This window comes from Pterocles gutturalis, unplaced genomic scaffold (assembly GCF_000699245.1).
Source record: "Pterocles gutturalis isolate BGI_N339 unplaced genomic scaffold, ASM69924v1 scaffold22967, whole genome shotgun sequence".
NCBI classification, from domain to species: Eukaryota; Metazoa; Chordata; class Aves; order Pterocliformes; family Pteroclidae; genus Pterocles; species Pterocles gutturalis.
The window spans coordinates 61,254-85,968 of NW_010113409.1; the positions used below are offsets into that span (position 1 = coordinate 61,254).

The 24,715-nt window shown below is 38.4% G+C and overlaps 1 protein-coding gene across 1 annotated transcript in view; it reads left to right on the forward strand.

Moving 5' to 3' along the window:
- Window positions 1-23,650, forward strand: part of PLCB1 (phospholipase C, beta 1 (phosphoinositide-specific)) — a gene marked incomplete at both ends in the record, with an annotated part of 70,781 nt that extends 47,131 nt beyond the window's left edge. The window contains 8 exons of the mRNA XM_010074494.1: window positions 2,664-2,746; window positions 9,358-9,442; window positions 9,938-10,115; window positions 16,591-16,661; window positions 17,271-17,367; window positions 21,181-21,265; window positions 22,350-22,474; window positions 23,496-23,650. Of these exons, the coding sequence (XP_010072796.1) occupies window positions 2,664-2,746; window positions 9,358-9,442; window positions 9,938-10,115; window positions 16,591-16,661; window positions 17,271-17,367; window positions 21,181-21,265; window positions 22,350-22,474; window positions 23,496-23,650 (879 nt within the window). The remainder of the gene's footprint in view (window positions 1-2,663; window positions 2,747-9,357; window positions 9,443-9,937; window positions 10,116-16,590; window positions 16,662-17,270; window positions 17,368-21,180; window positions 21,266-22,349; window positions 22,475-23,495) is intronic.
- Between the last annotated feature and the right edge of the window lie 1,065 nt (window positions 23,651-24,715).

Sequence of the window (24,715 nt, forward strand, 5' to 3'; positions counted from 1 at the left end):
TTATGCCTAGTTATTTAGATGTTCAAGCCTAGGCATTGTGTTTGCAGGAGAGATATTGGAAGATATTTTAAGCCTATTCAGGAATATTTAATCTGTCACTTCAGGGCAAATATTTTTTCTCCATGCAGAAAAATGTAAAAATGTATCAACTGCTGGTTTGTTTTCAACACTGAAAGTGTGCTGCTTCACTGAAGAGGAGCAAAATGATAGTGAAATAATGTGTCAGAAGTGTGAAAATCAATTCAGAGTGATCACTGGGTCTTGGATGCTGAATCATTTATCAGCTCTCGCATTTGGTGTGACCACGGAACACAATACTTCTCTTCAGTCTGAGTTTTCGCTGCCTCAGATAGGCTTTCTGAAGTGCGGAGGCAGAAGCAATATATACTCCCCACCCTTATGTTACTGGAGTTTTTGTGGGGTTTTTTGTTTGGTTGTTTTTTACCTTGCTTTATGATATACAGAAAGCAGTAAGGTTTTTCTCAACTGCAGATTGTGAGCTGCTGCCAGGGAGAGATCTTATAGGGAACCAACAATATTTTTCATACCATAACCAGGAATCTTTGTGTGTGTACTTTATATGTACCTTGGAGACCTGTTTCAGGTGAGTCATTCTGCAGGTGGAGTAAAGTAGTCATTCTGCAGGTGGAGTAAAGTATGGAACTGTTGTTCCTCTCTGACCATAGAGAATTTGCATTTACATTTGAATGCAGTGCAAGACTGAAGCATCAGCATACCTGTTTCTTCACTGAACCAAGGCCTGAGCTTCTCATCCTCTGATTTCATCCGTGATTTTACTGATTTTTCATCATCCTGATTTTATTCTTTCAGGTTATTTTCCCCACACATGCTGGATTTCATCCCTTTCTGCAGTTGAGGAGGCAGTTCAAAATAAATTTATGGATTTACTCCACAGCTTGACCAGTGTGTAGGAGCAATAGTGGCCTCAGGACTGCTTGGAGCAGTACCTCTCATATCCAGCCTCAAGTGTTCTTAAGCCCTGCATGATGCTCCATAACCAAGGGGTGGGTGCAGATGGGTGGAGACCAAGCCAGTGCTAGTGATCTCAATGGACATAATCAAGCTGGGAGGACTCAATATTTGTAATCTGATTTTTCAGCACTGCTGTTCCCTTATAATGGCAAAATTGCCTTAGATGCTTTTGAGAATTTCACCGGTCTGAACAGCGTTAAGGTGATACCACTTAGTGGTTTACTGGAGCTGGAAAGAAAGCATGCAGTGGGAATCACTCCACGTGCGTTCCCCCTGGGAGAACTGCTGCTGTGAAACTACAGCTTCCTACCTGCCTTCATCCAGCCTTCTGCGCCATTTACTGTTCTTCTAGTAAATTCTTTGCCTTTCTGCGAAAAAGAAAAGACTAGAAGTGGTCTTAGTTGAAACACATGAATGGTTAGTGATATGTGAAGCATTTAAATATTTGGTGATTGCAGTTCATTAAATATAGTCATTCATCACCTGTGTGTGCTGAGAGTTGCTCTTATAATCTTATAAGAGATACTACAACAATTTGTGCAAGAGCTGTGGGTTTTTTTCTACTTATGTGAAGACTAGATTTTGTTTGTAACCTAGCTCATATCAGCAAATCTTGAGATGACTTATGCTTTCCCTCCAGCCCTGGATTTGGCAACCCAACATCAGAAGAATGTACAAGAGGCTCAGCTTTTATTTTAGGAAGTGGATTTCTCACTGTTCTGCTTCTTAATTGAGCCTTTAAAAGTACAGAAAATGAACAAAAGGAATCCCCAGAGGAGACTTATTTAAAATAAATAAATCTCTTAGGTGTTAGTCATCCCTATAATTTGGGAGGGAACAGGCTTGTAGGTTCTTATAAATGCCAGAGTTTGAGGTTCTTATAAACCAGAGTTTGATAGCAATGTATTATGGGAAATCTTAAGTGTTTTAGAAGTTCGTTTGAAAACAAGGTTTGTGTTCCAATAGGGAAACATTGAATAGTTTGTAACAGTGAGTGCGTTACTGTATTGTGCACCCCACTAAAATTAATGTTATCAAATGATTCCTCTACTGGATTGACAATTGCCATTTTCCATAAGAGCAGAAAGGAAACTTCTACAGAAGTTTCAGTTTCTGAGCCCTCTGTTTGATGATTACTAGGCTGCCAATTGTTTTAACTGAGTAATGTGTTTTTTTCTTTCTTTTGCCTTAAAGGGATTTCTCTCATCAAAAAAGAGGGAACTAAAACTTGTGAGTCAGAGTAACTAAGGATTTTATGGATGTGTGCTTTTGCTGGTGATGTTCAGAAGATATGCATTTGTCAGAGCATGTTTATTATTATGCAAAATAGTTAATGAAAGTCATAGCTTCAGGCATGGAATAACTCCACACAAAGACCACATTTTACATTTAAACTATTGATTTAGGCAGACATAAGTTATTTCTTGAGAAAGGCGATTCTTGAGGCTCATCAGATGTTTTGGAAATTTGATTACAGTTCAGGTTGAAAAATTTCGTTGCTGCAAAAGCACATTCAGAGCTTTCTGGGATGTTTAGAACAGAATGTCTCGTTTCAGGCAGTTTGGATATGATCATTTTCAGACCTCTTTGGGTCTTTTCTGTTTTCAAAAACCGAAACGCTGTTTCTTTAGAGACAGAAATTTGTAACTGTATGTATTTTGTTTCTTTAGGAAGTAATAGAAGCTATTGCTGAATGTGCATTTAAGACATCACCCTTTCCAATCCTCCTTTCCTTTGAAAATCATGTGGATTCGTAAGTAATGACCATGTTTTCCTGTATGGTGTTACATTTTTTTGTAAGGTCTAAGCATAGAATTATGTATGCACTTGTGGTAATTTTATTATATCACATGATCAACAGCTCTTACCCCCAAAAAACTTGTATCAGCCTAAATAACCAAGATGATCAGAATGAATTGGGCATGTTCTTAAAAACCTTCGTGAATTAAGAACCTCTTGCATGAAAGAGAAAGTCTGAATAATTGTGAGACAAATTGTGTTAAATTTACAATCTCAGTATGTCCTACTGGAATGTAGTGGCACTTCCTCAAAGAAAAAGCAGCAATATTTCACCTGCTTATGACCCAATTCTGCTCTACAAGCATATTCTGTGTGCAGAATTTGGTCTGTTTCTCACGTGTTAGAAGTAGAAGCCAGAACCGTAGACTAGATAGGATCACAAAATAGCTGGTATGGATGGCCAGGAGCTGTTCCATTTCTGCCAAAAAATACCCGTTTGCGTAAGCTGTTTTCTTTTTCTTTTTTTTTTTTCTTTTTTATTTTGTTACAAAGAAAGGACAATTTTTTCGTTGTAAGAAAAAAATAATTGAGAACAATTCTAAATTTGTCCCAGTCATCTATTTCTTTATTATTATTGGGTTAGTTCTAATTTTTCTTTTTTTAATTTTGACATTAACTTTGGTTTTGAATATAGAACCACATGGTTCAAAGTGGGGTGGTATAATTGACACATAACATGTGCCTTAATTTCAGTTGCCTTTTCCCCTTTTGTTTTCTGCTGTGAAAACATTTTCAACACTTCTGGGGCGAGTTTGAACTGAGAAACTTTTTTTTTAATGTGAAATAAAAAATAATCTTTGGGGTAGCTGTGAATGATTTAGTACAAATCAGAGAAGATTTTGGCATTTGTGCTTCTTGAAGGGGAAAAGGGTGAGGGCTAACTGCTTTTCCTTTGTTTTAGGAAGAACATGTTTGTCATAACAGAAGGACGTGGTAGAAGAAGCTATTTAAGAATGTTTTTGAGAATAGATGTTATAATACTGATAAAAAATGATGTAGGTAGAAAAATTTAAAATCTGAGTGCTGACCTACACTATCTGTGTACCATATATACAGTATACAGTATAAGTTTGTGCTACCTTTTGTGAGCAAATTATGCACTGGCTCTGCACACATCTAAAGGCCGCATGATTATGATTCAAACAGCTGCCTGTTAAATCCTGGTTAGTTAGTTGTGTCTTCCTCTGAAAGACCCCATAGATACTGTTTTAAATTTCTTTTTCTAATAGGTCCCCTCACTCCTTTCTTTTTGGTGGAAGTTCTGTCACTTCGGACTTCCTTATGCTCACCTACTGCCGTAGGTTTTAACTCACGATGCTTTTCTCGCTGCTTCCAGATGCAACCTCTGGTCTTCAGAAAAGATCTCCACCATCATTCTTCAATGTATTATGTTTTGTATTCGTTCTTCTGTATTTGTTAAAATATACATTCACTGTGTTACTATAAGGCAGGGAAAAAGCAACATCCAATTTATTTTAACCAGAAGGGTTACATTTTTCTTCCTTTAAAGTCATTAAGGCTTAAATCTTCAGCTATTCCAGGGTGATCTGTTCTATTTTAGGAAAGTAAAGAAGTAAAAAAAAAATGTATGAAATAAACTCCTGTCAGATGTAAGTTATGTGCAAAAGTGACTTTAAGACTGTAAGGTGAAACACTGTCAAAGTTAAAGGTGGTATGATACTGCAGGTATGTCAAAAAGGGATCAGAGTTACTCATGCCTTACTCTGATCTTTATAATTTGCACCACAGAAACCATTGGACATTTCTCTCCAGAGAACTCCAGTCATGGAGTAATGAATTATCCCTAAGTGTATTATTTGATGTCCTTTTCCATGTGTTGCTATGACATAGGTTTTTAGCGAAGCAAGTCTGCAAAAGCAGTATCAAGTATTTTCTCTTTCTGAGGCTTTATTGCTATTTATTATTTTCTGATGAAATAAATCATCAGATTTAATGTGTATGATTTCTAATTTTGTTTTTTAGTTATTTTACCAAATGCTACAATTATCTCTTCATTTTTTCACTAGTTGTTTGAGAAATCTGCAATTAGTCATACCACTCACAGAAACCTTCACCTAATTTCATTGAATGCTTCCTTTGTCTTTTCATTTACTTGGAATGTTTTTCTCCTAGATCTTAAAGATGGACTTTGCTCTAAGTGTTAACAAAAAATACTAAGTGTTTTTATACAGTCGCTGTCAAACAAATCCTATGACGTAAATTCCTGTTTTTGGGTGACCAAATTTTTCTTCTGATTTTCAAGTTACAAGCGTCAGTATTCATGTATGAATGAAATGCTGGTCCAGTACAAATCAGTAGAAATTTTGGCATTGGCTTAAATAGAAACATGGTTTTAGGCTGTGTTCTGTGTATGGCTTTTAAACAGACTGTGATTATCAGAGGTAAATAAGTTTTACATCACCACCAGAGATATAACAGTATTAATCACCACTGGACTAAAAATTCCATTTTTTTTTTTTTTCCTTCTGGTTAATGTTCATGAGAATATTTTTAACACTTTTTGTCCACTTAGGAAACAAATTACTTATTAGCACATAGTATTAGTCATCTCATTTTGGTTTCTTTCAATGTTTTTTTCTAGAAGGACTCCTCTCTAATATCTTCATAGCATGTGAAAAATTTTAATTTCCTTTACTATAACTTCTCTGTGTAGTATATTCATTGTTGTCTGGTTTTATACAATACAAAGTTTAGAAAAAGAGGCAAACGTAACTTTTAGAATATATAAAATACTATGCATGCCATCATTTATACTGAAAACATGCACACTGAAAAGACACTACTAGGAAAAGATGTGGTTCTATCAAAAGTAGAAAAGTGCCCTGAAAATGTTGAAAAGACCTCAAGAAGACCTTGGTGTTTGAAATTGGGCTTGCAAGAAGATAGGCAATCTGCAAATCTGAAAGCAGACACTCTGTAATTAGAAATGCACTGATGACATACCAAAAAGGTTAAGTGATCCTTGAGCAGTATCCGTATAAGATTGCTTCCAAGATTAAATTTAATTACAGTTATTCATATTGCTGGTTTCTTGCTGGAATTATTTCAAATATTAACAGGATTTTTATCACTTTTCTTCCTACACTTTAAATTATTTTAGACTCTTCTGGGAAGCATCTGTGTCTTTCTCTTATGCAGAGGGAGGACCTCTGCAGAATTGATAATGATACAATGTTAGGAGCAGTAGTCATGCAGTAGTGCCAGAGAGCCTCTGTGATTGACCTTCATAACAGGCATACTACAAACACAGTAAAACAAAGTGTAAGCAATACAGTAATGCTAATGAAAACATTTCTTTAATATTCTCTACATTTCCTTATCTCCAGGTATCCTATTCCCACTTTATCTTCTCCTGCCCTGGTGCATTTTGGGGGCATATATAATTAGTCTGTGTGCTACCTGTCCATGCCTGCACAGAGAATATCATAAAGCAGATAAAGTCAGCTCTTTTGAGGCGATCAGTTTTCATAACAATACATGAATGGTGAGAGAATTTCCAATAACAGTAGATGTGGACCAGGAAATACTTAGTTCCAAAACATAAAAGAGGAAATATGTTGATGTAGAAAAGTTGGTATTTCAATCTGTTGCTCTGATTCATGATTTTGAAAGAAGGGAAAATAAAAATAAACTGATATTCCAACTTCTAAAATACTATAATAGTAATACATAATCTATACTATTACTAGTGATCTGTGACTTGGAACAATATGTGTATATATTTTTATAGAGAGAGAACACAAAAGGTACTGCTTGATTAAAGGTGGCACTCCTAAATATTTTTTATTCTCTCATAGGAGCTTTTAATAATATCTCTGCATATAGTCCAGTTCACAAAGACAAGTTATTTTATAATGCCAAGATTTTCCTACTTTGGTCTTGTCTACTGCTGCAAGATTTTGTTATAGTATTAAAAACAGTTTTTCACATAATTTTCCTTTTCCTTCTTTCTGCCTCTGGAATGCAGTGACATTGGAATTTATATGCTAAACCAAAATAATGTTGCATTACATTTTTCTCTTTTTGAAAAATGAAAGGTTTTTTTTAATGATTCCTATCAAGAGTTCCTTTTGGAGTTGATGTGACCATTTAAAAATTCCGATGTCACATCTAATTACTACAGTTCCAGTAATTGTGGTCTTCTGATTCAAGGAGATTTCCTATGAACTTTCTGGGTCCTAAGAGCACATGTCTATTCAAAAGATACACTGATGGAGAAGAAGACTGAAATAAAATTCACTGTAATGATCCCTGGACCTATAGCAAATACCCAGTCTGTTTGCTTGCTAGAGTGAGGTGCCTTTATTTTTCCTGGTAGCTAACATGCTGTCATAGCCGCATCTATTCTTCCTATCACCTTCTCCCATGTGGGTTCTTAGTTCCGCTGCCTTGCTTGTCTTCATCTTAGTTTTCCATCCTCAGCTAAAAGCAGCTTTTAGCATTTTTGCAGAATTGGCTGCATGCAAAAGAAAGCATTAATGAAATGCTGTACTGATTTAAACTGCATGCAGCACTTGCGTAGCTTTGTGGAATAATTTGAAGCTGCCTCACAGTATTTTTAGTCACGGAGGGAGCTAATGACCAGTTCACCCCATATCTACTTCAAGGGATATCCAGAATGCTGGCCTCAGGGAAATTACATTTTCTGATTCAAATGCCACCTAGGCTTTATCTTGTTTCTGATTTGGCCTTGCTGACCCCAGGAAGAGCTGCAGTGCCCAGTGCTCAGTTGGTAGCTAATGACAAACTAGACATAGTGGTTGTTGCACTCTTAGTTTGCAAGAGAAAAATATGCCCAGGTCTATTTTGTCATGAAAAATAGCTCTATGGTAGCATCACTTACAAGCTTATACCATTCATGTATCTTCTGTGATATGCAGATCATAATTAACAGCAGTTGAGGAAGTTATATTAAGCAATATAAACCTGTTCTTTAATTGAGACTTCTCACCAGAGTATCGAAAATGGAAACGTTTAAAGATAACCAAGCTCAGATGTTACTGATTTTAAACAGGTATTTATAACAAAAATATACAGTTGTCTAAAATTAGAAGGAGAGTGACTGTAGCACTGAGCTGTATTTTAAGATGATTTGAGTAGTATTTCTGAGCAGTAAAACCTATCTTCAAGTTCTAAAACTATCACTAATACACAGGAATTATTTCATTCTTTGGTTGTACTGTGGGAAAGTTGATTGTAAGTAGAGTTTACTGAGGTTCGATTTACTTCTAGAGGATGTCATGAAAACCACTGAAGTAATTTACTATGGTAAAATTTGACACTCTGATTTTAAATAAAATTTAATTTTTTTTATAAAAGGAATCTGGCCATGTACCCAAACAAGCTAAAATTATCATTGAGCAGCTCCACCTAGCAGCTTGTTATTACATCCAGATCTCTACTAAGAGGACTGGTTTGATACCTTGCTCCCTCTTAACGTGCACATAACATGCATGCAGTACATAATTATATGTGTATAAAATGCACTTATACCAGCACTTATTACAGCAGTTCTCCAAATTGACATAATGCCTCTTTGCAGTAGCCCAGTTACATCTTTGCTATGACTTCTGTGAGTGAGGATATGCCAGAGGAAGTACTTTTGAGTTTGCTGGAGAGAGCAGTGCAAGCTTTTGTTGCAAACCCAGCCCAGGTGGTCTGTGGGTGGGTCGGTGTTTTGTTGTGGAGCATGGTGAAGAGATGCAGCTGCAGCTCTGGGCAGGGCTGTGCCTGGACAGGCTGTCATGCTGCACAGGCACAGCACCTGCCTCACACAGGCTAACACAAATAGGGTAGGAAAGCGGGCTACATTTTAGCAGAAAATCTACAATAAAACTAACTGTATTTTAGAAACCTGCAGTAAGCTAGCTGCTTCTCTAGTGGTGGCTATAACTTTGCTTGCAGCTTTGCTGTTTAGAGACCCAAGTAATTCCTTCTGCCCCTTCTTCTGTATGGCTGTGCCCTATAGACATACCAAGTGAGTTGATAGATATCCTTGGCTTGGGAAATTTAACAGAGACACCCGCAGAGGAGACTGCTTTCTGTGTAATTGTTTTGGTTTTTATGCCTTAGGTCAGGTATGACAAAAAAAAGAAATCCAAAGGGGATTGGGGGATGTGTGTGTGAGAAGAATGCCAGGCATGTGTGTAAAGTAACATAGGGAGGAAAACATTTAAACTTTGAATAAAAATGTTGCCTGAAAGGGGCAAATTCATGGAACAGTTATTTCCTTAAAGGTAACAACTGACAACCTAATTTTTTTATTTTCTACTAAGTGCATGGGAAAATATAGCTCGGTGTTAAAAGTTCGGTTTCACTATTATTCGATTGACTTGTGCCTTTACTTCATGTATGATCCTTTTTGATAAGCTCTATCAGAGGAATCAGAATAATTGCATGATATATCTAGGTCTCTCTGAAACAATCACAGCAATTGGATCAGGAAATTATATCTAGTTTAAGGATATTAGATATTCCATTACTGCTGCTTTCACTCTATAGCATTAGGAGGACTCATTTCTTTCTTTCTTTTCTACCCTTTAGCCCTAAACAACAGGCAAAAATGGCAGAGTACTGCAGATTAATATTTGGAGATGCATTGCTTATGGATCCATTGGAAAAATACCCGGTAATATGGTTTGGTATTTATCAAATCACAGATGTCTGTGTGAATTTTTATTTAAGTGTTTTTAGTCCTGTGTCATTCTTCATATACAGCCTTTCAAAACACAGTCTAAAGAAGGGGGTTAAACAGAGTGAGCTGTTGGTGACCTAAGCATATAATTTCTGATGCAGAGATTGTTCCGATACAGTGAATTGTAATCTTCTAAATGCAATTGATTCTCATAGCTGCCATTTTATATTGTAGGGTTTCATATTTGAACTAATACTTATTTCAGTTATTACTGTAGACATTTCATAAAGCATTTTTCTTTTCTTCTTAAGTGCCCTCAGTAGCCCTGTTTCATTTACCGTTGAGGTTACCTCTTGTGCAAAATACATTTCATTTTTAACAAGACATATAGAGGTTTCAAAATTATCTTGCACCATGTGGACCCAAAGAAATTGACATAAACTCATTTCTTTTGTTGTTGTAACAAATGTCTCTTGCTTTTTCTGCAAGCTTGAACCTGGGGTTCCTCTTCCAAGCCCTATGGATTTAATGTACAAAATTCTGGTGAAGAATAAAAAGAAGTCGCATAAGTCTGCAGATGGAAGTGCAAAAAAGAAGCTCTCAGAGCAAGCTTCCAACACATGCAGCGATACGTCTAGTATGTTTGAACCTTCCTCCCCTGGAGCAGGTATGAATTGAATCTATAAATATATTTCTCCCTGAAACACAAATGCTCAATTACAGCTGTAGTTCAAGCCATTTATGTTGCTCTGGCAAGGTGAAGGTACACCAGTGTGGGTGTTAGTAGGAAACAACGCCAGGTGTCATTGGTCCAGAAGTCTGAAGGCTCTTGGCTGAGGAATGCCTTAGGGAGTGACCTAAAGCTCAGTGATGTGTACTAACATTTACCTGCACTGCTTAGGGAGTAGAGCATGCTGCCAGCTCCTCCACCCTTGGGTGCCTTTTCTGTGTGCCCAAGCCCAATACCAAATATAAATGTTTTCTTTTTTTCAGTTGCCTCTGAGATGTGCCTACCATTTGGTGCCCTTTCAGACTTAACCCATTGCACAGGATAACTGCAGTGGTTCTGCAGTGTCTTTAGATTTAGGGTAACTGTGAATGAGATATCTGTTCCTCGGGCCGGCAAGGCTCAGCCCACTGTTGTCTTGCATTAGTTGGGAACATGTCACAGACCTCTATGCAAAGTGCTTATAAGATGTTCTTTTGTTCCAGAGATGGAAACAGGCAAAAATAATAGAGCAAACAAGTATTTGTTACCATCAGGAATTATCAGGAAGGTAGCCAATGGAAAGCAGTGTATTACACTTAACTTGTTCATTATTAGTAGAATCTTTAAAATCAGAAATGAAATAGAAAAGTTACTCCAATTTAATGCATATATTCTAGTAGTGCCCATGGGATCTGCAGGGGATCATTGCGAATGTTGGTATACAAAAATTAGTAAGAGATGTTTTTTGTCCTGAAGAACTTAAAACCTAACTAGAAAAGACAAAGAGAAGTGCAGAGAAAAACATAAACTAAGGATTTGCTCTAAACCACGGGAACAGATTAGCAGTGAGACAGATAAGAAAATCTGTATATCCTGATTCCCAGCCCACTGTCTGTTCCCTGCACTAGAATTTCTTCTTCCTACTAAGACTGAAATTTTGGATTGCTGAAAGTGTAGATTTAGTGTAAATTTATGCCCCTGTAGTAAGAATACTTCTAGACCAAATTAAAAGCTCTACTGGAATATAAATTCATTATAATTTGCCGTTAAAAAACTTCTTTCCATTGTTTGTAGTTTTTTTCTAAACTCTGATTAATTGAGCTGAAAATCATCATGCTGGCAGTTTGCCTCAAGCTGAATTATTAAAAAAAAATCCTGCTGTATTTGTGGATAACTTTGTTTATCCTATTAGAAGCAAAGAAAGACTTTTCAACTATTGTGTTAAGAAACTTTGAAAATGGCATGCTTTGGAGTAGGGCTTGGATTTCAAAGGAAGATTCAGCCCGTTGTCAGGAATGATTTAATACTGTTTTCTTGATTTGCTTTAGGCAAATCCCAAGCAACAGAAAAATAAGTGTGTATATGCCAACTGACTCTTTTCCAACACTTGAAATCAACCCTGGGTTCCTAGCTCTACGTTTATGTTACCAGCACACAGTGAGAACCCAGTGCCAAAGTATATGTCTTTGCTTTCTGAGTGCCTGATTTGCATAGAGGGTAACAGCTTTGTCTTTCAGGAGCCTCTCTATGAGCTTTTAAAATAAAAGACCTGGCCTGTGAATCTAGATGTTGATGATGATGCAAAGCCAGGGGGTCAGTCCCATAGCAGGGAGTGTAATTTTACAAATTAACTGTGCATATGATGTCTGGATTACCTATATAACAACCTTTGTTAAGTGTAGATTGTGAAAATTAATTTACAAACTAGAAAATGCTAGAACTAGCATTGCAAAATTTATGTGGTCACTTGGTTCATCTGTGACTGCTAAAATATATTATTTGTAATCTTTCTCTTAGCCTTTGTTTCTCTTGTAGGACCTATGCCTCTTTTAGAGAATGCAGTTAGTCAATATTTTTTCTCTCTCTGTCATTCAGTACTTGATCCTAGATGTAGCATCCTCATCTTGCAGTGAATTTCTGTGGGGGTATCCAGACTGCGTATGAGCACTTTACGAACAGCAGTGAATTTATCTGAACAATACCTGTGGGAAGTGAAATAATATTAAGCCAATTTTATTTAAGGACAGCTGAATATGAGAGAGCTTAAGAACAGTTTAGGAGTGACTGACAAGGAGTATCCAGGATCTGATTTTTCAAGAATACTTTGAATTTTTAAGTGTTCAGAGTAGAGCTCCAGAGATTTCAGCTACAGTTTACAACTATGAGCACACAGCATTTCTGTAAATCAGATGCCAGATTTCTGCCTGTTAATATTAAAAAAAAAAAAAAAAATTATTCACCATTTTATAAGACTGCTGTGGCAAGACCCAGTGAAGAGCGTGGTTGCGTGGGGCAGTGCTCAGCAGTCACCCTTCTTTTCAGTGCCTCATTCCTTATCTGCATCTCAATACCAGCAACACCTAATGCTGAAGCACTGCAAGCATTATGCTCCTGTATACTCAGCATCAATTTCTTTCTGGAGCATAAGAAGAGTAATTTGACTCAAGACTCACTAAAGGAAGTCTAATTCTTAACATTTCTTAACAAGAAGTGTTTCAATATTCCAACATTAATATAATCTTTACATTTAGCAAGTTGGGCATATTATTGAAACAAATCTATTGTGTGGCTCCTGTCAGAACTGAATTCCTAAAAAAAAAGATCTGCAGGAGAAAGTTGTGCTGATTTAGCTTTTTTGAGATTTTAAATGAGTTTTTCCACAGCGGTGCAAAAAATATGGAGATTCATACTTCAGTTGATAGCAAGCTTCACTGTGTCTTACACTGCTTGTGGTCAGATTTAAACCCGAATAAACCACTCTTTCGATATGTTCATATAACATACCATATAAAAGCTAGGTGGTGGTGATACAGTAGCAATAATTTAAAAATCAATTCCAGAATGAGCTTTGTGGAATGACTCAAAAGATATTCATGAAACTGATGTGTAAAGCAGCATCAGTAGGGTATAATATCTGTCAGTGGAAAAGGCTTTCCCTGAAGGTACAGCAAAGCTGGCAAAACAGAAACAAGAATTTTTGAGATAGCACTAGTGAGAGAGATTGTTGTTTTGGTAAACAAGCGTTTTAGACCTGGCTGGTTTAGCACAATGAATAGATGTAAATAAGCAAGATTTTCGACAGTTAGATTACACTGCAAAAAGAACAGTGGCAATTCTTCAGGTACATGCATTTTACTGAAAGTAGGCCTTTACTGAGAGTAGCGAAAACTTGCTAATTGAACGGTATTTAAATTTTTGAGCAAATTGTTACTGTCTCACTGATAGGATGAGATTTTTGTCAGAGTAGTGGGTGCTGCAAGGAAAGAGTTAAAGGAAGACAGAAAGAGAGGGTAGAATTGTCTCAATTTCACATGACTGAAGAGAAAACTGGATAAAGAGTTTTAGGCTCAGTGTATGTAAATGCATTGGTACATTGTTGCTGCATGCCAGCTGAGGCCAGGGCCCACCGTTACAAAGTAAAATGTTTTATCAAACTGAATAAAGTTAATTTTTTTCCTTTTTAAAAATCAGCAAGTGCTGATTTATAGCCTGTAGAAAAAATAAAAGGTGATTTCCCCTCCCCAGGTGCTGGTGGCTGCCTAAACATTATAGAGCTGACAAGCTGCACCAGCAAGTACCACATTTATAATCCATTCTGGATGTTACTTGAAAGGGTTTTGAGAAAGCAGATTACCAGATTCCTCTGAATTTCAAGCAATGTATAACCTTTCATTTTCTTAGGGTCTCAACATCTGTCACGCTGCTGAGGCGTGATGAGAATGGATAATATTTAGCACTCTGCTTTGTCAACCCTTGGTAACAGGGATTTGGCGTGTCATTTCCGGCTCTCCTCTCCTAATGATCTTCAATTCAGTATTACTGTGTTGAACCCCTCTACCTGTCAGCTGGGATTCAGTCTCCTTTGTTAACTTGTTATGTTGCTCTGTGAGCATTTTTATGCCTTCCCCATGCTGCCCCACTTACTAGGGGCAGCTCCTTGAAAACATCCTTGAAACTGATGCATTACTCCACTGAGAAGTTTCTTGTGCCCTTCTGCCTATGAGTGGTTGACAGTATCTGTGTTGTAACTTACCTGTTCTGGTAGGGAGCAACATCTTTTTATTTCTTGATACTCTACTGTCTGCCTCTGTCCATGGGCAGGCTCTTGTCTCATGCTTGGAGGGCAAGCCCTTGCAGCAGGGCTCTCCATTTTCACTGTATTTGTATGCCACATAGCATGGAGAGGGCTTGTCCTGACCTGGGTTTGTAGTCCCACCTAAATGCAAGTAATAGTTGTGCCATTACAGCTAGTTGTCCCTTAGACAAGCTCACACATCCCTACTGGACTTGACCTGCAGCACAGCCGTGTATGCCAGCCCACATGCAGTTATGATACACAGTGTCCATGCTCTCCTGGGAAGGGACAGGAATGATGGGGTGGGGTTGATCCCACCACTACTATGAGAAGGTGAGCGTGAAGCAGCACAGACATTTCCTCAGTCTGGCCAAGGCTTGCTCTGACTTTGTGTCCTAGCAGTGTAACAGGAAAAGGAGGCTGGGTTTGAGCATAGGACCACGCTGCTGGGTGAAAGGCAATGCAGATGTAGTCATACTTTCTAAAACACTTCCTAATTTTTATTATTTGTTTGCAATATTGTGTATTATTTGTCCTGGTTTCGTTGTCTGATGCAGAACATGAAAATATGATCTGATCTCCCTGGGACTTTTCCTGTTAAATGTTTTTAAATAAGTGAATAATGCATTGCGTCCTTTCCTCCCTGGACACTTCTAGCAAGAACAAGCTATCATCTACCTGGTATCTCAGCAGTGCAAGTTGGCTGAAATCTGCCCATGTTCCCCCAGTTTTTCGGACTGTGTGAAAGTGTTATTTTGCCAGTCTGGTTAAACCAGTTGAGAGCCTCCCATCCAAAGATTGTCACTGCAAATCCTGTGAGAGCTCGGCTGGCTCTTTACAATTTGTTGAGGTTCCCTGAGCCATCCCTTGAGCCTGTTGAGCAATCCTGTTATTTTCTTTAATGAAATGTTCAGGAAGAAATGTGTTCGTGAATAAAAGCCTGACATTTCAACATCTGCATCTGGAAGGAAACACAGCCTGGGTAGTCATCATTTGGTTGTGAAAGGCACACTCATTATTTAAATCATATGTGCTCTCCATGTTCAGAAGGGCCCCACTGGGCATGATTCAAGGCCTGCTGGAACAAAGAAGAGTTTCTTTATTGACTCAGTGGGCTTTGGATTAGACCCTAAACTGACAGGAGGAACTGAGACTGAATTACCATTCTCTGGAGAGTTTGGGAATGCTACACAGTGGTTAGATTTTTGTGCTGCCAAAATAAAATTGCCACTGCTGAAGAAAACTGAAAGGTTTGTGGAATAAAATATTTAGGGAGAGCTGTCAATCTTACAGGTGTGGATAGGTGACTACCATGTAAGTTCAACCTTCTTTTCCAGAGTCTTCTTAAGATACACAGTGTATACTTTATGACAGTCAAACCCCCAGGAGAAGTTACAAAAGAGAAAGATAAGATTGATATTCCTTGAAATTCCACTTAATTTCTGGTGCAACCAAATGGAAACATTTTGGAAGTGAGGGGAGGCATTCATTATTTAATAATAAAGAACTTGTGTCTTGCCCATAGGAATTTGATGAGTACACCGCAATTAGGACCAAGGCATAAAATGTGTTTTATTTGGTCTCATTTACTCCATCAGTACATTTTCAGGGAAAGGATGAACCTTATGCATCTTCTTCACATTATTTGATTTGCACTGCCCTCAGCCGGCAGTTATGCTACTGGAGTCCTAGCAGTAAGGCACACCTTACTGGAATTGCAGTCAAGCTGTTGCAGTTAGGCTCCTGTGCCTGTTCCTGACAGCTGCTCTGCCTCGGTACATGTGCTGTGATACATTCGGAACAGGTGGATTTTGCTGAACAGTTCTTGCTACTACAGCACATGACAATCTCATCAATTTCTATGCATGGTTTCTTCACCCTGTGCGTGTTATTATGTGTGCGTGTCCTGGAGAGGGTGAAGGCATTCGCTGAAGGTCGTGCAGGGGTCCTGCAACAGAGAGGGACTTTGAACTCACATCCCCGGAACCCCAGGGCTGTGCCGCAAGTATGGGAACATCACTTCAGTGTAGTTTGTGATGCTGTCCCTACACACTGTGCGCACTACGCACACCACAATGCTCTTTCCTCGGTGCTGGTACCTACCGCCTGATTTCCAAACACTGACCATCCAGCAGCTTCAAAGGAAGAGCTTTTGTTTGTTTGGACAATAAGAACTTATCAATGCTGAGGATGGATGAATCCCTCGAGACAGTGTGTTTGATTTGTGCTGTGACAAAAAGCACATGTATAATGTAGTCTCCTTTAAGCAGTGCTACTTGCACATGTTTCTCGAATTTACCGGTGGTATTTATAACTCTTGCTTCAGCCAGTAATTATCTTCTGCTTAAAACTTTTCAGGAGAAGCAGAGATCGAGAGCGATGATGATGATGACTATGATGATGACTGTAAAAAGTCGTCGATGGATGAAGTAAGGGTGTAGATATGTTTTATGGTGATGGGTCGGTTCCAGCAGTTGTGGGCTGGCTTTGTGTTACTAGGAGTGGGACTACCATCTAGTGGAGAAAGGGAGGCAGAGCACTGGGAAACGCCACCAACTTTCTGAAGTTGGTTGTTAATTGGTTTGGAAGCACATCTTTGCTTTGTTTATTTATATTTCCATTTACTGAAGAATAAGAATTAATAATACCACAGCTGATCTGTTTTAGACAGCTGCTAGTGGTGTATTTAGCATTGTTGGAAGAAAAACTTGACATCGAAAACTTAGAGCTATGTTTATTATTTATCCAACAGTACTGATAAATGTGCTCAGCACTATGCATGCATAAAGGTAATGCAGTCCCTTCACTAGGAGCCACATAAAAAGAATGAATACAGCAGAAGTTTAATTAAATATTTAAAATTTGTAGAAAATTTTCTTCTTTACTGTGTGAAGCTCCCTGTGTGAGGCACTGACTTCACTAAGCCAGGATCAGTGAAAGATACCACTGTTGATAGAAAACTAGGCTTTGGTATTTATGGCCTCTCATGGCCACCATGGACAGATCAAAACTGCAGCATTTTCCTTTGTCTGTCTTAGGGTACTGCTGGAAGTGAGGCTATGGCCACAGAAGAGATGTCTAACCTGGTGAACTACATTCAGCCTGTGAAGTTTGAGTCATTTGAAGTATCAAAAAGTAAGTAAGCTAAGCATGAGCAACATCTTATACTGGAAATTACCTAGCAAGTATTTGGAGAAAAGTTCTGGAGAAATGCTACTTGGCTTCCTCTCAGTTAGATACAGGCACACAGACAGAAAATGTTCCTTTGGTATCCAGCCAAATAAATCCATATTTATTTTGAAACCTGCATTAGTTTAAATATCAAGCTTCATCAATAGTATACATGCTGCCATTTCAGAAACATTTTTGAAGATGTTGTACTTACGTTGTTTTTGTTGTCCATGACTGAAGAGTAACTTAAGCCATTTGAGAAAGGTGGTCATAAATGTTCCTTTAGATTGAGCAAGTGCTTTATAGTTTGCCCCCGCTACTCTAACAAAGGTTTCAGTGTAAGCAGTGTCTGCTCTTCCCCATATGCAAATTCACACTTTCCTGCCTCTGTGTGTTGTATAGAAAAGGCTATAACTTCATCCCCTGCTGGCTTTTACAGAAGATGCCTTGCTAGGAATGCACTCAGTGGCATCCTCAATAAACACTGCAGCATCTTTTCCTTTCTTCGTGCAAAACCCCCTACTGCTTATCTGCCCTTTTTCACTTTGTTTTGACAGGTTGCAGTATGCTCTTGGAGCTTTTTAGTTAAAGAAGTGTATAGCATTTTAATTTATCATGTATTTGTGGAGGCCTTGGCAGAGTACTGGTAGCTGGTGCCTAAGTCCATATCTGTATGCAAGGTTTTGCATTTACTCATCATGAATAATAAATGCATAAGGAGCTATCTGTTCATTTGTATGTGGGTATTTATACAGACATACACATAAACATTCACAAAATCATGCAGAGAGCTATGCTTGTTCCCTGTCATAGTGTCCCTTTGGATGTTTATAATCTCAGTTAGCTCTAATGAGAGTTCAAGGAACACAGTGGGAAGGAGATATTCCTTCTGGAAAGGAAGCCATGTGAATCTTAGCAGGACAAGTTGATGCAGCTGTTTTAAAATTGTCTTGTGTAGATTTCTTCTGTTCACATGCCTGTGCCTTTCCAAGTCTTGTCTTTTGTAAAGACCTGGTGATGTCCAGATTTTTTTATCCTAAATCTAGATGTGACCTTTAATCAACCATACTGTTTCTGTGAACTCATAATGTTAAGGGATTAATATTTCTGGTGTTTGTGTTGAAAAAATCATTGGGTGGTAAACCTTACCAGTTTGTTATAGCAGTGGCCTTACATGGTAAGTGTTGCTGGCTGGTTAAAGCAGTGGGCACTATAGCATGACCTGTGGCTTCTGGTCCTAGTCCTGGTCTGGACTCAATGCTGAACCTTCATTAAATTCAATGAAGATTAACTGAGTAAAGAAGGAGTTAGGTGAGGATTTTTTTTTAATTTGCTGCCTATCTAGTTGTTGCCCAGCTTTTATTTTTGTTCACGTGACTTATTTTCCCTAAGCTCCACTTTTCTTTTATACAGTTTCACCGTCTCAGTGTTACAGTGTTTTTCTAATTTAATATTTTCTAATTCAGAAATTGTTTTATTTTGCGATCCTGGCTTCCATGGTGATAACAGCACCTCACTGCATCTGTTGTTCACACATTTCAGAAGTGCACGTTCTGGTCTTACATCCAATTTGTTAACAAAAATATTGAATAGCACTGGATCTGTAACAGTCCCCTGATTGCTCTCACTAGATATATTCCCTCTCTCTGACAGCAAGTAGCTGTAAAAACTGTATTTTTTTCAAGTTTTTCTGGCCGTTTTTAACAAGTTGTTTGTCCACTCCATAGTGACTTTTTCTGATAAGATAGCACAGTGTAATGTATCGCAAGAGAGAAATCTGTATCCTGCACAGTCTTCTTCGAAGAGCAAGTTTCTTAATCCTCTCCAGAAAGAGAGCATTTCTTTCTGCAAAGAAATAATTGTTCTTATTTTAATTAGGAGTTTGATTAAGCCCTGGACATTTAGTAACCAGGTAATTTAACAGCTACCAGTTGTGGTTTCCTACTGATCCTCTACTTCAAGATAAGGCTAAGAGGTACAGTACATTACTACAACAAATTCTAGCACCTATATTATAAATAGAATAAAACCACTATATATGTGTGTTGCTAGTGCTATCCCATTAGTAAGGGGGGAGGATGGAATAAGAATAATCTCAGTGCCTTTACAAGGAGGTGAGATAGAGGTGAGCTGTCTGGAACAGAGTCTGGAGAAAGAGAGGATATTGTTTGTGTGAAAGGAAGAGGAGTGGTAGAGCAGCCTCTAGGGAATGGCAGGTTTCTTTCGCCATTAGGAGATAACAGCTATGAATAATGGCAGTAGCATGATGGTTGCTAATTAGAAATAGGGACCACAATAAAGTCTGAGTCCCAGCTCTCCTAGGGGGAGAGAATCACTTTTAGAACACCACGGTCATCCTCTGATTCTTCAACATACACTGAGAATAGTTTGTAGTTCACAGGCTGGCAGCACATTTTCCTCTCATGTTGGCCCAATCTAGCTCCTCAGTTCTTTGCATCCACTGCTTCCTTTTTGGCTTCCTATAAGGAAAGTGCCCACCTATTTCTGTTCTGCTTCTCTCTGCAAGACAAGTGCTTTTGTTCAGTTTTATCCCTCTCCTGCGGCTTCGCTGTTTGACTTAAAGGATCTGGCCAGGCTGGCCTCCTGGCCATCCCTGGATTACTGCAGCACAACTACTTCTAAAACCGGGTAAGGGCAAGCCTCTTGTGTGCTTTATTGTTTGCTTTCAATAAAATGGTGAGGCTAGGGAGCTCATATTTCGAACCAGGCACTGTTTTACCTCCTTTTAAAGACAGCAGTGCTGAGATATCTAATGGATATGACCTCCCAGCACTGTGGCTCCTTCTAGGCAATCTACACAGCTGATTGTGATGAAATGGGAAGGTGTTATTTTACAGGAATCCTTACCTTCTGTACAAATGTGTAAAGAAAAAAATACTGAACCTGGAAGTGTCTTGACTTAGGCTCTCTGCTACAGTATGTCCCATGGGTTCATTGAAAGGCTGTGTACACATCAGGCAAAGGTGAATAACAAACGATACACAAATTAGTTTTTAGCCCTACTGAGCTATAAGTTTAGGAGGAGCTTTTCACCACTGTCAGGTCAGAAAGTTTGACCAAATTAAAAAAGTCATAGAAGCTCCATATTAATTCGGGATTAGGTCTGAAGACCTGCTGGGACACAGGATTGTACCTTCAGGCTTGATTAGATAACAGTGTTTCCATGATGGTTTGAGACAGATGTGACCTTACCCTGACATACTGAAGACAGTGAGAACCACTGTAGGCACAGCTAGCACACTGCTTAGTTTAATCTGATACGGACATTAGTTATTATAGCTTCAAATTGTCTCAAAGCCCTTGCATCTTCCTGCAGAGACAATCTAGAGATGCAGCAGGGCCCTCTGTGTTCCCCACAAAACTGCTACAATACCTCTGTGTCACACCTGTGAGCTTTGGGCTCTGCCTCTCAAATACATCAACGTGGTATTTTGCAAGCAAGCGTGAGAGTTCTCTGCTTGTGCACTGACTTTCTGTCGCCTGCAGCAAAACAGTAGCAATCTCAGGCAGTCCCAGTGTTAATTTGGGCAGCACTAATGCGAGTTCAGATGGAGCTCTGGAGTACATGCAGAGTGAGCTTACTGCTGTCAGCAAATGATTGTGTACATAAATTCTTTGAGATCAAGGTGAAATGAGCTGGTGAACAGTAGGTGGGATAAGGGGACTGAGACTAAACCAGTTGTTTGCAGCTCGTGTACTGCATATGATTTCATGCTGTAATGTGTCACTGTTTTTAATTCCCTTTTAAACTTTCAGAACGCAACAAAAGTTTTGAAATGTCTTCCTTTGTGGAAACCAAAGGGCTTGAACAACTTACGAAGTCTCCTGTGGAATTTGTGGAGTATCCTTGACTTCCAGGAAGCTGCTTTCTTAGCCTTCCTATATCTGAGATCTGTTACAGGGCTCCATTAGAATTTGGAGACAGGAGCTGGGGAAGTAGGGAACGCAAATGAGATTTGTAGATTTGACTGTCTTCCTAGATGAATTAATTGGCCTGAGTTCAGATGAACTAATTTAAAAGCTGGCATGAGTCCTTGTGCTGTGGGCTAGGACTGGAGGGAACAGGCATAAACTACAGATTGGAGACCTGATACTTTGTATTCTGATTGTTAAATTTATCATCCCATATGAGGTGGTATGAGCAAATTGGGAAAGGGTGGCTGACTTGGTTTTTTTGCAACGTCATATGAGAAACTTGCTTTCCCATCATACCTCTAGTTCTAAGAGCACTGAGCTGGTTTATCGCCACGCAATTCTTTTTTTCTTTAGAGTTTTTTAATAACTTTTAAAGAAAAGCTGAGGAGCATTCTGTTTGGACTTTTCATGTTTCTCAGTGTCTCTCATTGTGCCTGCAGTTAAGAATGAATGGTCAAGATAAAATAGTGCCTTAAAGAGGATTAATGGAAAGCTATTTTCACAGATAGCCCACAGCATGTTCTCATCTCTGAGATTTGTAGACTCAACTATAAGAAGTGTACACTTATCATTTCTGTCTGTATGTAGAGGCCAATTCTAATGCTTATTCCAGAAGAGCACACACTTTTTAACTGAGCAGCTCTCCCCACACCAGAGGAAGATTCACTGTTTACCGCTATTTGGCCTCTATAAATGCAGTCTTAGGAAAATCCTAGATTAGTAACCATTACATGGAATTTAATGAATGCTGTCTTTTTAATGTATATGCCTGTGCTATTTCCTTGCTTATTCTGAGTACTCTGCACAGGAATGAACAGCATCTTTAATTACCCCATATTTATCATATCTCCTACAAAATTGTCAATGTCTCTAAGCATTATGGTTTCAGAAATCCAATAAGAAACCCACTGAATTCTGTAATCATCACCTGAATTTAAATATTGCAGTTGCACCTCTCTGCAAAGTGATTTTTTGTCACACGTACTATATCTTAACTACTCACTGTTCAGATACAACAAAATGCAACTAAGCCGAATTTACCCAAAGGGAACACGTGTAGATTCTTCGAACTATATGCCACAAGTCTTTTGGAATGCCGGCTGCCAAATGGTTGCTCTTAACTTCCAAACTGTGGGTAAGTTATGCTGGTCTCTGGATCTTGTAAGCTGTACATTTCCACTTCTCTCATATAGTTTCTGGTTCATAGGTAAGAAAGGCTATATGCATCAAAAGATGTCTAGTGATTGAATGATACTACAGAGCTGTTAATTAACATTTTTAAAACAGTTTATTTTTTTTTTTTAACTAGGAATATTCTAATTACCATGCTGTGGCTAGTATAATACGCATATGTGGTGCCCTCCATATTTTCGTAGTTTTTAAGTAGCTACCATTGAGCAGCATTTCAGATCTGGCAGGGATTTTTTTCCTGTGTCTTCCAAAATCTCAATATATGAAGACATAAGGGACTTGGACAGCAAATTCCACTTTAAATGTGAGTGTTTAAGAAACAAAAGACATTTGGGCTCCTAGATGCACAAGTCACTTTTGAAATAGAATGTGTTGCCTTCCAAGGCTGTGTCTGTTCTGAGACATATAAATATTTCTATCTGCTGCATCCCAGGACTTACCATGGCCATGTTCTGCCTCAGAGGACATGGCACTATGGTATTTTTCCCTTTTTACTTTCCAGTTGTGCCCATTTCTACACTGCCTTTCCACAGAAAACAAAATCCTCCACAGGCTGCGAGTCTGCAGAGTAATAAAAACCTCTTTGGGCCAATTTCAACCAAATATTGGGCACCCAGTGTCTGCTTTCAGAATGGGTTAGAAACATAAGTCCTCTGCTGGGTCAGGTGCAATAGTACCACACTAACAGACTCAAAACCTAACTGTCAAGGCTTCTATTAAAGGTTGAAAATGTTATCTATTGAGTAGTCTCTGAAAGATGTCTTGCAGGTATCTTTTTCTGATCAAAACAATCCGAGGGAGTGGCTGCGATCACATCTGAAGCCTTTTAGCAAGCAACAACGTGCCATAAATAGTTGTTAACATTACAGTCGATTTGCAATTACAATAAATAGTATTATTTTATTGCTTTTTTTGGATTGTTATCTAACCAGAATGTTATTCTTATCAATATTTTTAAAATCTAGATTTGTCTATGCAAATAAACATGGGAATGTATGAGTACAATGGTAAAAGCGGATACAGGTTAAAGCCAGAATTCATGAGAAGACCGGACAAACACTTCGATCCATTTACTGAAAGTATAGTGGATGGAATAGTAGCTAACACCTTGTCTGTCAAGGTACGTACGCAGCTGGTGAAAGTACTCTCATTACAATGTCAGAGCACAGATATATTTCTATCGTGCAGTGGCCTAGCAAATGACCATACTAAGTCAAGAAAATAAAATGCTTTCCATTTCACGGAGTGACATTACATTTTTAAATTGCAGGGAATCTTCTGCCTCAGATTTCATATTGTAGGGTAAATAAATGTGATTTTATTGAATGTAATTTTTTTCCATGGAAGTAATTGGGAAGTGAATGGATTTAAGAGTAGCTTGGCTGTGGTTTTACTAACAAAGAGCTGAATTTAAAACAAGCTGTTATGAAGTGGTAGGTTGCACTTGAATAGCTAGAATAGTTAAGTATAGATAAAGTTAAGTATAAATAAATCTTCTGGTTCCCTGTAAGTTCTCTGGCAGAACTGTGGAACCATAAATGTCAGCTGCAATTCATTGCCAACTTGCTTTTCTTTGTTCCTTTTTAAGGAACTCTAATGAAGTTCAAGGACCGCCAGGAATCTGCAAGTTGAAAACTATTTGTATGAATGTTTAGAGGGATAGATTGCATTGGCTATGACAGGATGAAAAATTTATACTTGGTATATCTTTATTTATAAAAACATAAACCTTCTGAAATCCTGTTATTCCTTTAATGGACTTGTCCATTAGAACAGTGTATTATAGAATCCACCTGCAAAATATCCTAATGTTTTCATTGAGAGAAAACAAATATTTCCTCTCAGGCTGCAGACACAAGCGTAACAGAGCAGTGTTGGAAGGGAGTAAAGTAATAATCTGATTACATGCATGGTGAAAAAAGATGACTGTGTGGGAATGACCTTTTGTGGTGACCTGTAATCATGGAAACTCTGAGTTCCTCCTAGGGGTTTATAGGCACTTTCTTCCACAATTTTAGTAAATGGAGGTTCAGGTCATTCACTAGCTACTAGGAGATGCATGGCATTTTTAACAGGAATGAGCGTCCAGGAGTCAGGAGGCAGCTGTCAGAAGTCTGCTGGTTATGATGTCATTGCCCGTACATGATACAGCTGAGAATTCAGCGAGACCTAGACAGGCTGGAGA